Here is a 15,484-nt window from a genome sequence, read left to right on the forward strand (position 1 = left end):
TTTCTTTCTCTTCTGCTTTTCAATAAACTTTTCTATTTCCCCAAGTATCTTTATTATTCAATATTTTGAGAAATGAAAATATTTGTATTTCTGAAAATATTGAAGAAACTGGAACTCATCAATCATTAGAGATACACCACTCCTACACTAACACAAAGCAAGAGAATGGGTTAAAGATGCATAGTCAAATACTAATTTTCCAGGTTTACTTAATCTTCCAACAATCTCTATATAGCAGTTATTAAAACAAGTCTTGCTTGCTGTTCCCCAGTGATACTTTTGGGGCTTATAAATTTTGTTCAAAGGAAGCTTTTCTATACATTATTTATTACTGCCTTAACTTGTAATTTGTTTGTTTGGGGGTGGGGAAGTGCAGTGGGATTTGAGCCAGATCTAGTGTGCTCAGGGCTTACTTCTGTCTCTGAGCTCAGGAATTATTCCTGGTGTGACTTAGGGAACTATATGAGATGCCAGTGACCATACCCAGGTCAGCTGCATGCAAAGCAAGAACCCTTCTGCTATACTATCATTCTGGCCCCAAATTCTCTAATTGTATAGGTAAGAGAGAGAGAGAGAACACAACTATTCCCCAAGCCACATTAGAGCCTGAGCATCCCTGGTACAGCTTAGATGCCCCTGAGAACCCTCCGAGGTGTCCTGATCCTCAGCAATGCAGGGACCGAGACAGACCAAAGATGTCACTGGTATTTTCTTTTACAACTTACATTAATATCTTTTTGCTGTTTCTTGAGTTCTGTGGTCATTTCATTTGTTTTTTGTGCTAGTTCTTTGTTCTCCACTGAAAGTTTGTTCCAGATTGCAGTTAATTCAGTATTCTTAAGCCTGTGTATTTAAAAAATAAAATTCCAAAATAATGATGCAATTATATAATGTAGATTGTAATTCAAAAATAATCTTAGAGAAAAGGGTTGAAGGGCTGGATTATAAATACAGTAAAACTGGCCATTAATAATTTCTGAAGTCAGGTGATAGGTTTAAAGTGGTCAATAGGAGGGCTGGAGCGATAGCACAGTGGGTAGGGCGTTTGCCTTGCACATGGCCGACCGGGTTCGAATCCCAGGATCCCATATGGTCCCCTGAGAACTGCCAGGAGTGATTCCTGAGTGCAGAGCCAGGAGTAACCCCTGTGCATCGCCGGGTGTGACCCCAAAACCAAAAAACTAAAAAAAAAATAAAAATGAAGTGGTCAATAGATTGATCCCTATTTTATCATGTTTTAAATTTTTCTGCAATAAGATTTTTAAGGTGTCATATTTTCTGTGTATTCCTCATACCCCACTCCCTTACACTTTTACACCGCTTATGAAGGATTTTTTTAACATAAGGATATTTTTTTCACATAATTTTTCTCTCTTAAACTACCAGAAATTGCTCTAAGAGTATGGTGATTTCATTAAAATAGTATGAGACATTAACTACTTTAATTGAAGTATTTCATCAATGAAATTAGGTTTAACATTTATACATAACACACAGAAGACTTACACTTACAAAGTCTCAAATGTACTTCATTATAAGAAATTATTGTTGGGGCTTGAGTATAGCAAAGCGGGTAGGGCGTTTGCCTTGCACGCAGCTGACTGTGGTTCAATTCCCACATCCTATATGATCCCCTGAGCACTGCCAGGAGTAATTCCTGACTGCATAAGCCAGTAGTAACCTCTGTGCATTGCCAAGTGTGACCCAAAAAGAAAAAATAGTTGTTCTTAGCCAGATTCAAATTTAAATGAAGAAACCAGAGTGTATGGTTCAACGGACTGGTTTGAGATGCACCTACAAATATTTCCTACTTACTGACATTGGGGAAAAATTGATCAAATTACTTAGTTTTCTCCTGGAGCTGAAGCAATAGCACAGTGGCAGGACGTTTGCCTTGCAGATGGCCAACCTGGGTTCGATTCCTCCGTCCTTCTCAGAGACCCCGGCAAGCTACCGAGAGTATCTCACCCGCATGGCAGAGCCTGGCAAGCTACCTGTGGCGTATTCAATATGCCAAAAACAGTAACAACAAATCTCAAAATGGAGACGTTACTGGTGCCCGCTCAGTGACTGACACTGGAAATCCATCAGAGTAGATGAGTTTTTTTATTAAATGATGAAAGGTTGGTATGGCATATTCCATTCTGGAATCTCTTGTAACCCAACTCTGTCTTTATCCCCCTTCTTTACTTTTAGCCTTTATTCTCTCTCCCTTCTCTCAAAAGAATCCCACATTTTCCTTACAAACAGTATCCTTCCCCAACAGATCTATCTTCTTTCAGAAAAACAAGATTGAAGGTTCAGGGAGATAGCTTATTGGGCTGGAGTGCAAGCCTTGTAGGCATGAAACCCTGAACTCAGTTCCTACCACTATATACCTCTCTCTGCCCAGCACCACTGAGTGTGAGCCTGGTGGTCTCTAGCCATGCTGGGCCCAAGCAGCTCTGCAACACTGATCTGAACACAGAACTGTCAGGCTCATAACCCAGGTCACCAAATATTTCTGTAGAGAAGCCCCCAAAAAAGAAAATGTTGAAGAAGTAAATATACCAAGAATAACAAACTTTTGCTAAAGTATAAAAGCTCAGGCGTGCTTTTTCAAGCCTGTACTCGCTCGTGAACACATATCCCTCTCTTTCTCTCCCCTCATGTTTTCTGAATTTCTTTCAATAAAAACTATTTTGAGGCCAGCCGTTGCCCCCAACGCACTGATCTAATTTTTCAAACCAGGTATGTGGACCCAAGGGGCCAGTGATGCCCATCTCACCACCTGAACCCTGGCCCTCCACAGAAGGGAAGCTCCACCTCCCAGCATCTTGCCTGGGAACTACCTTTCCCTGCCAGCCATGGTCCTCAGTGCACCAATCTAGCTTCTCAAACCAGGTGTGTGGTCTCCCAATGTCATCCCCAGTTCTACCCCTTAAGGCATACCTTTAACACCTCTAACCACAAAACCACACAATGCTATCGCACTTGCGTGAAGAAGTTACTTCATCTATACCCTACATTTGAGGTATTAGTTAACCCAGGCCTCACATTTCTTCACCTATCCATAATTCATTATAACACTCAAAAACAGCCCCCACTTAAGGGGCCAAAACATACAACAAACAGGAAAAAACTATAAAACACAAAGATCACAATGGTAAAACAACATAGAAACTCACCAGGCTTTTTTTTAATTAGTGAGTCACAGTGAGGTACAGTTACAGATTCACACATTTTCGTACTTGTTTTTCCCTCATGCAATATTCGAGAGCCCATCCCTCCACCAGTGTAAATTCTCCACCACAAATGAACCCAGTATCCCTCCCACCCCCCAATTCCATCCCCCCCACCCCACCCCGCCAGGGCATTCCAATTTGTTCTCTCTCTCTCCTTTTGGGTGTTGTGGTTTGCAATAGATGTATTGAGTGGCCATCATGTTCAGTCACTAGTCCACTATCACCATGCATCTCCCTTCCCACGTGGGACCTCCAATCACATTTTACTTGGTGTTCCCTTCTCTATCTGAGATAACTTTCCCCCAGCATGTGAGGCCAGCTTCCAAGCTATGGAGCCAACCTCCTGGAGTCAACTAATACTATTTTTGGGTATTAGTCTCCTTCTCTGTTGTTTTATATTCCACAGATAGAAACTCACCAGGTTTAATGAGTGAAGTTGCTAGCCCATATGAAACAAACAGTAATAATGAACTATATAGTCTCTCAGATAAGGAATTTAGACTGAAGATATTAAGAATTTATAAGGAACTCAAAGAAGCAATGGAACACACTGCTGATAAAATACAAGAGGATATGAGAGCAGAAACGAAGAAAATTCAAACGAAAATACAAGCAGAAATGATAGACCTAAAAAACTTGGTAAACGAGAGGAGAAGAAGAAAAGAAAAAAGTCAAGTCCCCACCTGGAGGAGCTCTAGTGCGGGCTCCACTCGTCCAGTCCCGAGGTTCTCGAACTCCCCCTATCCCCATCCCACTCCCTTTCCCACCACTGCCATCTCCTGCATTGCCTGGGTTTCTATCCCACTTAGCCAATAGGTTGGTGGAGGCATGTCCTCTACGTCAGGGGGCGTGGCCTCAAAGGGAGTATGGCCTCTATTCCAGTGGGCAGCCACTAATGAGGCTGCCCTTATTTTAATCCCCTTTCCCTGCACTGCGCACTTAGGTCAGAATCTGTATAACCTATTTCTTTGAAGAACACCCTGGCCATTTCTCTTTTTTTTTTTTTCACTTCTTTTTTTTTTTTTAAATTTTACTGAATCACCATGAGATAGTTACGAGCTTTCATGTTTGGGTTACAATCTCACAATGATCAAACACCCATCCCTCCACAGTGCACATTCCTCACCACCGACATCCCGGGTATACCCGGTATACTCCCCATTTCCCACCCTCCACCCTGCCTCAATGGCAGACAATATTCCCCATAATCTCTCTCTATTTTTGGGCATTATGACTTGCAACACAGACACTGAGAGGTGATCATGTTTGTTCCATTATCTACTTTTGTCATGCATCTCCCATCCCAACTGGTTCCTCCAGCCATCATTTTCTTAGTGATCCCTTCTCTATTCCATCTGCCTTCTTCCCTCCACTCATGAAGCAGGCTTCCAGCTATGGGGGAATCCTCCTGGCCCTTGTATCTACTGTCCTTGGGTGTCAGCCTCTTGTGATGTTATTCTATACCCCACAAATGATGCAGTCCTTCTAAGTATTATTCTCAATGAAGAAAAAGAGCCTTCCCTCTAAGATCAGGAACAAGCCAAGGCTGAGGAGTCCTACTACTTCTATTCAATATACTACTGAAGTACTTGCCATAGCAGTTAGGCAAGAAAAAGATATCAAGGGCATTCAGATAGGAATGCAGATGACATAATACTATACTTAGAAAACCCTAAGGACTCTACAGAAAAGCTCCTAAAAACAACAGATTTGTATAGTAAAGTGGCAGGTTACAAAATCAATACCCAAAGTCCATGGCTTTTCTATATACAAATAATGAAAGAGAAGAAAGAGATAAAAAAACAAACAATCCCATTCACAACAGGGCTTCAGAAAATCAAGTACCTTGGAATCAGCTTCACTAAAAAGGTGATGAACCTATACAAATAAAACTACAAAACACGACTTCAATAAATAAAAGATGACACTAGGAAATGGAGACACATTCCCTGCTCATAGATCGGGAGGACTAATATTGTTGAAATGGCAATACTCCCCAAAGCACTATACAGATTCAATGCAGTCACTATAAGAATAACCATTACGTTTTTCAAAGTAGACAAAACACTCCTGAAATTCATATGGAGCAATAAGCCCCCACAAATAGCTAAAGCAATCTTTGGGCAAAAGAAGATGGGTGGCATCACCTTCCCCCAAAGCAGTAGCAATTAAAATAGCATGGTATTAGAATAGAAACACACCCACAGACCAATGGAGCAGAGTTGAATATTCTGACATAGACTCTCAAGTATACAATCACTTAATCTTTTATAAAGGAGCAAAAAATGTGAAGTGAAGGAAGGAAAACCTCTTCAACAAGTGGTACTGGGAAAACTGATACCTACATGCAAAAAATGAACTCAGACCTCTGTCTAACACCAAGCACATAAATCAGATCAAAATGGATTAAAAATCTCAATATCAGACATGAATCCGTAAGGTACATAGAGAAAAATGCAGGCAGAACCCTCCGTGATATTGAGTAAAGGCATCTTTAAGGATGAAACACCACTGAGCAAGCAAGTGGAAAGAAATATAAACAAATGGAAGAACACTAAATTAAGAAGCTTCGGCATCACAAAAAAAAAGTGACCAAAATACAGAGAGAGCCCAAGGAATGGGAAAAATTATTTACCCAATATTCATCAGATAGGGGCTTAATATCCAGGATATACAAGACACTGTAGATATTTACAAGAAAAAAAACCTCCAACCCCATCAAAAAACGGGGAGAAAAAATGAAACTTCCTCAGAAAAGAAATACAAATGGCCAAGAGGCACATGAAAAAATGCTCTACATAGCTAATCATCAGGGAGATGCAAATAAAAACAAAATGAGATATCTTACACCACAGAAACCAGCACACATCAAAAAGAACAATAACAATCAGTGCTCGTGCAAATGTGGGGAGAAAGGGACTCTCTTTCACTGTTGGTGGGAATGCTGACTGGTCCAGCCATTTGGGAAAACAATACTGACATTCCTCTAAAAACTAGAAATTGAGCTCCCATATGACTCAGCAATACCACTTCTGGGAATATATCCCGGGAATGCAAAAAAACACAGCTGAAATGACATTTGCACCTGTATGTTCATAATAGCCAGAATTTGGAAACACCCCGAGTGCCTGAGAACAGACAACTGGTTAAAGAAAATTCAGTATATCTACACAACGGAAAACTATGCAGCTCTTAGAAAAGATGAAGAGAGTATCATGCTAAATGAAATTAGAAAGAGGACAGATACAGAAAGACTGCACTCATTTGTGGAATATAAAATAACATAATATGAGGTTAACACCTAAGAACAATAGAGAAAAGGACAAGGAGGATCGCTCTGTGGTTTGGAAGTCTGACTTATGTGCTCCAGGGAAAGGCAGTTGGGATCAAGAAGAAATCACTAATTCAATGATGGTTTTAGGGATCACTCGGAATGGGAGATGTGTGCTGAAAATAGACAAAGGACCAAATGTGATGGCCTCTCAGTATCTGTATTGCAAACCATAATGCCCAAAAGTAGAGAAAAAATAAAAAGGAAGGTGCCTGCCACAGAGGCAGGGGGTGAGATTGGGTGGGAGTGGCAGGAGGGATACTGGAACATTGGTGATGGAAAATGCACACTGGTGGAGGGATGGGTGTTTGATCACTGTATGACTGAAACCCAATCAAGAAAACTTTGTAACTGTATCTAACTGTGCTTCAATTAAAAAAAAAATTAACTATTTTGATTTACTAAAAAGAAAAAAATAGTATACACAATCAGTCCATTCATTGAAAGAAATTTTGGTCAGTACTTTAAGGTACCAGAAAAATCAGAAGCTAAAAGGGAAAGGACAGATGCTAAGAAAATTATTTCTAATTTTTATCTAGAACTTGTGGGAGAGGTTCTCATTGGCTAATGGTAGTTTTCTCTGAATAACAACCATATTTCTTATCTTTTTAAAAACTTGCTAAGTCATTCTTTCAATTAAACATTTATTTTTATTTGGACAACATCAAAAATAAATTTGTATTCTGATACCTCATCAATATGAGCCTATGAAATATTTTAGTGAAACAAACAAAATAACTAGTTATAACTGCAAAGTATTACTTTATGAGGAAAATAGGGACACACTGATCTTCTCAACTTCATACTTAACTCTTTATGCCAATATATGTGTTTATAACATATTATATAATATATATGATAAATTGACATATTTTGTTACTTAATTAAAAATACAACTCCATTTTAAGTCTATTGAAATAGATGAGGCTCCATGCCAGGCTGTTTTCATTCAGGGTACCCCAGAGGGGGGCGGGTGAGAGCCCTCCCCACTCCAAGGGACCCAGCCTGGCAGCCAACCTCCACTACCCAACTGCCACCACACTCCAGGCTGCTTTCCACATGCTCAGGCCGAGCCTCACACATGAGCGAAGTCCCATGGAACCCAGGTAATGCGGAACCTAGTGACCTTGGACTCTGGGTTCAATAGTACCTAGAAACAGAGATCCTCTGCCTGCTTCCCCCAGACTCCAGCAACCCGAGGGTCACACCCATAAGCCACCTCCTACCAGTGCCAGATAATCTCCTCATTGGCCACCCTCCAGCTGGCCACTCACAGCTGCTTCTCTCGGAAGAGAGCATAAAATGAGGCCCCCATAACCATGCCACCGGACTCCGAACCAGGCTATTTTCACTCCGGGTGCCCCAGGGAGGGAGGGTGAGAGCCCTCCACACCCCAAGGGACCCAGTCCCAACAGACGAATGGAGAGCTACTGTGTCCGCTTGAGTAAATCAATGAACAACGGGATGACAGTGATACAGTAATACAGTGACTGAAATAGATACTCGACCTAACACATTAATCATTAATCAAAATCTTAGTTAATTGAATATATATGCCTTTTATAAATAGTAAGATCACATACTTCTCTTTTTCAAGCTCAGTTTTCAGTTCTTTAACTTGTTTTGAATAATGCTGTTCACTTGTCTCAAGAGCAGTTATTCTTATTTCCAAATCGTGTACTTTTTTCTGGAAAGTGAATGTTACAAAAATATTTTTATAATCTCATATTTTACAAATCCAGTCACTCAGTCACTCAATAAGTCACATACTTAGCAAAATCATGGTGGAAACATGTCAAAAATTTTAAGAGTCAATGCCATATAATTTTAAAATAATAAGCAATTATAAATACAATATAACTAAATTCCATCACTTTAAATTCCAATTTTCTAAGTGGTAAAATTATATGTGTACATGAGAAAATATTTTGCAGGTTACTCCTATTAAAATATTATTATGAAGACTTATTAAATGGTTAATGTCCTTAAAAAGTATTCTATTACAAAAAATTAGTATGTTATACTGTTATGGACTGAAAACATACTCCTAACATAGAGACATCTAAATATTTAACATGAGCACTACAAAAAGCATTCTAAACTCAGAATAAAAAGCTAATATACAAGACATCCCAAAGTGGTACTTATAAACCATAAGATTAATAAAACCATAAACCATAAGATTAATTAAATCATAAATTAACCATACTATTGGTATCTTAAATATCAATTTCTTCTCCCATGTTACAATATGGAGATATTCTACATGTATTTTTTTTCATTTTGTATGACCAACATCTTTTTAAATTTTTTACTAGAGAATCACTGTGATGTACAATTACAAACTTATGGACTTTTGTGTTTGCATTTCACTCATACAGTGATCGTTTACTCATCCCTTCACCAGTGCCCATTCACCTCCACCAATGATCCCAGTATCCCTCTTACCATCCTCACCCCATCCCCCACCACCCCATCCTACACCTTTTGTTCTCTCTTCTTTTGTGTGTTGTAGCTTGCAATGGAGGTATTGAGTGGCCTTCATGTTTGGTCTATCATCTACTTTTAGTTTGCATCTCCCAACCCGAATGGGTCTTCCCAACATTGTCTACATGTATTTGAAACCAAGTGTTAGCATATTAAAGATGAACAGGAAGACGTACTTACATACAGCCCATTTTTTGCAGCGCTGAGGACTGAATTCAGTTTCACATATAAAAAAGTGCTGTACTGCTGAGCTACAACTCCAGCCCTACATATACTTTATAAGAAATGTTGTGAAGAAATCTTTCCCAGATCTAATAAGAACAGTGTATTTTGTAAATTTCTATTCAACTAAAAATATATCTGAAAGAAAAAGATATTTTTGTTAAACAAACCTCTCTGGTTTGGAGAAGAGCATTTAGTTCTTGTTCTGTTTCTTTTAAGTCTTCAGCAATCTTCTCAAATTGTTGCTTTTCATCTAAAAGCTTTTGGTTTTCCGCCTATTTTAGAACATTAATAGCATCATTAATGACTGGGTCATCTACCAATCCTAACTGTCCTTATATTTGCACTAGAATGTTTTCCTGTAACTTCTATTCCATCTGTTCTTGGGCACAGGGTTTGGCTACTGTGAATAGCACTGCAGTGAACACAGAAGAGCAGAGGTCTGCATTATGTTCTGGAGCAATTCCACTGCTGCCAGGATGGAATTGCTGGGTCATACATAAGCTAAATTCCTAGTGTTTTAAGGAATGTCCATATAGTGTTCACAAAAGACTAGAGCAGTCGACATTCCCAGCAGCAGTGGGAATTTTTTTTCCCCTACAATCCACACCAACACTGGTTATCTTTTGTGATGAGTACAAGTCTCTTTGGTATGAGGCAATAGCTCATTGTTGTTTTGATCTGCATTTCCCTGATGGTTAGTGATACAGGGCTAGAGAGATAATACAGCAGGTAAGGCCTTGCATGCAGCTAACCAAGGTAGCACACTACCAGGAGTGACTTCTAAGTGCAAAGACAGGAGTAACCCCTGAGCATTGCCTGTTATGGCCCAAAAACAAACAAAAATATTTAAGCTTCATTCTAAAGTTTATTAAACATTATTCTACCTGACTTAAGTTTCATAAATAACTAATGTGTTGTGCAATAGCCACTTTTCTCAAAATTTTGGTTTTATATCTCAAAGGTATCAAAGACACACCAAATTTATATTTCAGCTATATAACACGCATATTATATCTTACTTGAACGTCCTGTAAACCTATATTCAAATAATACAAACATCCTCACCAATCATCAAGATTGTGACTAACTAAAATTTAATGTAATTTTTAATGTAGTTGAAAAAACTTATTTAAAGCATCTATAGTGTAAGAGTCTATGTATGTATTAATAATTTTAGAAAAATTGCACATATTGATGAGAAATTATACACTTACCAATGTTGTTTTTAGTTCTTCAAGTTCTATTTCTTTGTTATTCTTAAGCTTAACCATCCCTTCTGAAATAAGCAAAATAACATAACTGTTAAAAAACTGAAAGTATAGTAGAAAAAAAGAAGAAATGGGGGCTGGAGCAATAGCACAGCGGGTAGGGCGTTTGCCTTTCACTCGGCCGACCCAGGTTCGATTCCCAGCATCCCATATGGTCCCCTGAGCACCGCTAGGAGTCATTCCTGAGTGCAGAGCCAGGAGTAACCCCTGTGCATCGCCAGGTGTGACCCAAAAAGCAAAAAAAAAAAAAAAAAGAAGAAATGAAAGTAAATACCAGTGAAAGAAAAGTGACAGATTAATCCAACTAGAGAACTTAAAGAACAGAGGAAGCCCAAATACTTAACTATGCAAAACAATAAAAAATTGTTTTATAATATTAATAGTAATATTAATGACCCTATAAAGTTAATTCTTCAATAAAATGAGGCTACTTCTTCATTAAGCAATCAGTGGATCTATATAAAGTATTTTTTATATAAAGTATTTTTAGAATGAGAATATTAAGCATATACCTTCAAGTTCAACTCAACTTTTCTAAACATGCCTCTTAATCTTCAAGTATAAATGGGATTCACTTTTTCAAATTAACCCTAGCCATTATTCACTGAACTTCAATATTCTTACTTTCTTTTTTGTTGAGGGATGGAACTATTCCAAGCAATGCTCAGGAGATCCAGGAGCCCCTCCAGTGAATCTCAGCCAAAGGGGCCGGCAGTTTAACACAAGAACCAAAAAGAAAACTGCACTGCTTGAGCCCTGCTGCCCCAGTAATTGCCCAAGTCACCCTAGCAGTGCTTGGGAGCTCAAGGAATGCACTTGGTGATGCTCGGGAGACCATGTAGTGCAGGGGGTCAAACTGGGGTCGGCCACATGCAAGGTAAGAATCTTAATCCCTATACACTCTTTCCAGTACCCCTACCTTCTCTTTTAATTATTATATTACAAATATACACTGATTCTCTGTAGATGAATCTTTATTTTCTCCTATTACATCTAAACCCCATCTCTGAATACAAAACAAAAATTATCTGACAATTCTATTCTTTCAGACTGTTAAACTTGTTTTTCATATTTCTATTATCGAACACATATTTTAGCACCATAAAAAAAACCAACATTTCTCTCTATGTTATTAAAGAAACTGCTTTCAGAGATGAACATTAATCAGTGTATGGTACAATTCTCTGCCCACATCATTGTAGAATTTTGGAGTTTTTTTTTTTTTCTTTTTGGGTCACACCCAGCGATGCACAGGGGTTACTCCTGGCTTTACACTCAGGAATCACCCTTGGCAGTGCTCAGGAGACCATATGGGATGCTGGGAATCGAACCTGGGTCGGCCGCGTGCAAGGCAAACGCCCTACCCGCTGTGCTACCACTCCAGCCCCTGGAGTTTTTTTTTTTTTTAAACAATTAACATGCTGGAATGATAGCACAGCAGGTAGGGCGCTTGCCTTGCACTCAGCCGACCCAGATTTGATTCCCAAAATTCCATATGGTCCCCTGAGCACTGCCAGGAGTAATTCCTGAGTGCAGGGCCAGGAGTAATCCCTGTGCACTGCTGGGTGTGACCCAAAAAGAAAAAAAAACAATTAATATCTCTCTATTTCTCATTTTATTTGTAAAATCTCACATCATTTGGACTTTTCCTACTCCTGGTTGCTTTCTTTGCTAATAACTTTTTTTCTTGACACCCCAAAATAATGTTTCCCTTGCCATACTTTCAAAAACTGAGTATTAGGCTAGTGGAATTTCTTTTTTGCAGCAAGGTGCCTCGCACAGCTGTACTCAGGGCTAATTCCTGGCTCTGTGCTTAGGGATCATTCCAGGTACTGCTCAGGGGAACATATGGGGTGCTGATGACTGAACTTGGTTAGTCATAGTCAAGGCAAGTGCCTAAACATCTCTGGCCCTAAGCTAATGAATTTTTTTTAACTTTCTCCAAGTCCATCAGGGATCAAAGAGAGAGAAAAGTGAGTTAGACACTTTCCATGCTTATGGCCAACCTGGGTTCCATTCTCAGTACCTCACATGGTCTCCGTAGGTCCTGCCGGGAGTAATCTCTGAGCACAGAACCATGAATAAGACCTAAGTAGAGCCAGATAAAGCCCCAAAACCAAGATAAACAAATATACTCCCAGTTTTCTATTCTTCCTTACAATTCTAAATCACCTATGAAATACCCAAGTGAAGCCGACTTGTCACCTAAAATTTGAATTTACCAAAACAGTCTTGTGATTGTTAGGAATTAGAAACTATGAGAATATAATAAATAAATCAAAAATTTTCCAGACTCTGTACATTGAAACAAAATCCTCATAACTGCCCATAGTCTTTAACAAAAATTAACAAAATATGAAATTCCAATAATGTAAAAGAAAGGTCTGTCATATGAAAAGCATACTTAACCACAAAGTTTCATTATAAGTAAAAATAGTTAACTATTTAAAACACAAGAATTAGTTTGAGAGTACTATGAGTATGTATCCACATACTGTTCCCCCTTAAGCCCTAAGTCTTTTTAGAAAGATATAAAAGGAACCAAAAATATCAATTAGGAAGAGTACATGCTTCATATTTATGAGGTCCTGGTATGAAAGTGTGAGTCACAGAATAAAGAAATATATACATACATAAAAAGCTCCAAGGAAAAAAGAATAGAGCAAACAAATACAGGCATTTTGCTAAGCTTACTATGTTTCAAAAGGGTATTATGGTGGAGCTGGAGCAATAGCACAGCGGGTAGGGCATTTGCCTTGCACGTCACTGACCCGGGTTCAATTCCCAATATTCCATATGGTCCCCTGAGCACCGCCAGGGGTGATTCCTGAGTTCAGAGCCAGGAGTAACCCTTGTGCATTGCCAGGTGTGACCCCCCGCAAAAAAAGGGTATTATGTCTATGAAATAAATTATGTGAAATGTTTAGAAATTTTAAATATGATATTGAGGTTTTTAGAATAGCAAACAAGACCAAAAAACTACTTCTGAAAAGTCCCTAAAAAAAATTTAAAACAAGTGGGGCTGGGGCGATGGCACAGCAGGTAGGGCATTTGCCTTACACAAGGCTGACCCGGGTTCAATTCCCAGCATCCCATATTGTCCCCTGAGCACCACCAGGGGTGATTCCTGAGTGCAGAGCCAGGAATAACCCTTGTGCATTGCCAGGTGTGACCCAAAAAGTGCAAAAAAAAAATTTAAACAAGAATATATGCAAAATTCCCAAAATCCATCTATGATGATGTAGTAAGTAAAAGAACAATGGAAAAACAGGGCCGAGGATTTGGTTCAGCAGCATAAAGTGCATGCCTTACACTCAGAGACCTGGGTTCAATTCACAGAATAATATAGAATAAGAAAAAGTTCCAGATTTAAAGACAGATTTTTAAAAGTCCTCATATTAAGGAGCCCCCTAAAAAATTTAAGATATTCTCTCAAGAAGAGAAGTGTGGAACAGAGCCATAGTACAGCGGGTTGGGCATTTGCCTTGCATGCTCTGACCCTAGGTTCAATCCCTGGCATTCCATATGATCCCCCAAGCACCACCAGGAGTAAAGTAATTCCTAAGTGCAGAGCCAGGAGTAACCCCTGAACATCGCTGGGTGTGACCAAAAAGAAAAAAAGAAGAAGAAAAGTGCTTGCCACAGAGGAAGCGGGAGGGAAACTGGGACCTCTGGTGGTGGGAAACGTACACTGATGTTAAAGTGTTAGAACACTGTATGACTGAAACCCAATCATGAACAACTTTGTCACTGTATATTACTGTAATTCAAGTGTGTACCAGAAAGGCTACCTCTGATTTCCCCAACTTCTGCTTTATCCTCATTACCAGCAATCCCCACCAACCACCATATTTATCTGCCATTACATAAGTTATCATAATTATTTAAAATCATAAATCAGGCTTGATCTTCAAGACCATGTTCTTCCTTAAAAACATATCTCACTGGGGGCTGGAGCAATAGCACAGCGGGTAGGGCATTTGCCTTGCACATGGCTGACCCAGGTTCGATTCCCAGCATCCTATACAGTCCCCTGAGCACCGCCAGGAGTAATTCCTGAGTGCAGAGCCAGAAGTAACCCCTGTGCATTGCCAGGTGTGACCCCCCCAAAAAAAAATTTAAAAAAAACGTATCTCACTTGCTTATCTCTAGTATCTTTGCTTGTATCTCCTCTCTGGAGACCCCCATGTTCTCTGAACACATACTCTCTCTCTTCTTCTTCCCTCACATGTTTCTAAATAAGTTTCATTCAGTAAAAACTACCTTGTTTCAAAAAATTAAAAATAAAACCATGAACCAGGAGGTAGAGAGAAATACTTGTCTTGCATACAGCCAACCTGGATACAACCTCAGGTGCCCCCATATGGTCCCCTGAGCACCACCAGGTGTGATCCTTGAGAACAGAGACAGGAGTAAGTCCTGAACACTACCAGGTGTGGTACAAAAACCAAAAACAGAAAAATAAAATCACAAAAATAAAAATATATAAACCATATCGTATCATTCCTCAACTTAAAAGTTTTCAATAGTTTTTCTTTGCTATTAGACTGAAACCAAAATTCCTTCCCTTGGTATATCTGATTTGGTCCCTTCCATCTTTATTCACTTCATTCCCCTTCCCAAATAATTTCTTCAGTTTGGTCACAAAAGCATTCAGTTACTTATTGGCCAAGTTATTTGCACCACAGAAGATTTCTACATGCTTTTTCTTCTTACTAAAAAGCATTCTCTAATTCACACAACTTAACCTAACTCTCACCCACTTTTTCAATTTCAACTGAAAAAAATCCCTGATCATAAAATCTAAATTGGACTTTATTATCTTACACTGTATTGTTTTAGTTCTTTCATAAAATTTAAACCCGTTCATAAATAAATATTTATTAGGTTGTTTTGTTTTTAGGCCACACCCAACAGTGCTCAGGGCTTAATCATGGCTCTGAGCTCTG

At 39.1% G+C, this 15,484-nt stretch overlaps 1 protein-coding gene across 1 annotated transcript in view; it reads right to left on the reverse strand.

The window, feature by feature from the left end:
• The window catches only part of SYCP1 (synaptonemal complex protein 1), a 121,138-nt gene that overhangs the window by 73,146 nt on the left and 32,508 nt on the right, over positions 1-15,484 (reverse strand). Inside the window, exons 15-18 of the mRNA XM_004616287.2 lie at positions 10,482-10,543; positions 9,435-9,539; positions 8,139-8,242; positions 726-843 (exon numbers count right to left, since the gene is read on the reverse strand). Of these exons, the coding sequence (XP_004616344.2) occupies positions 726-843; positions 8,139-8,242; positions 9,435-9,539; positions 10,482-10,543 (389 nt within the window). The remainder of the gene's footprint in view (positions 1-725; positions 844-8,138; positions 8,243-9,434; positions 9,540-10,481; positions 10,544-15,484) is intronic.

The sequence above is a fragment of the Sorex araneus genome, chromosome 5 (assembly GCF_027595985.1).
Source record: "Sorex araneus isolate mSorAra2 chromosome 5, mSorAra2.pri, whole genome shotgun sequence".
NCBI classification, from domain to species: domain Eukaryota; kingdom Metazoa; phylum Chordata; class Mammalia; order Eulipotyphla; family Soricidae; genus Sorex; species Sorex araneus.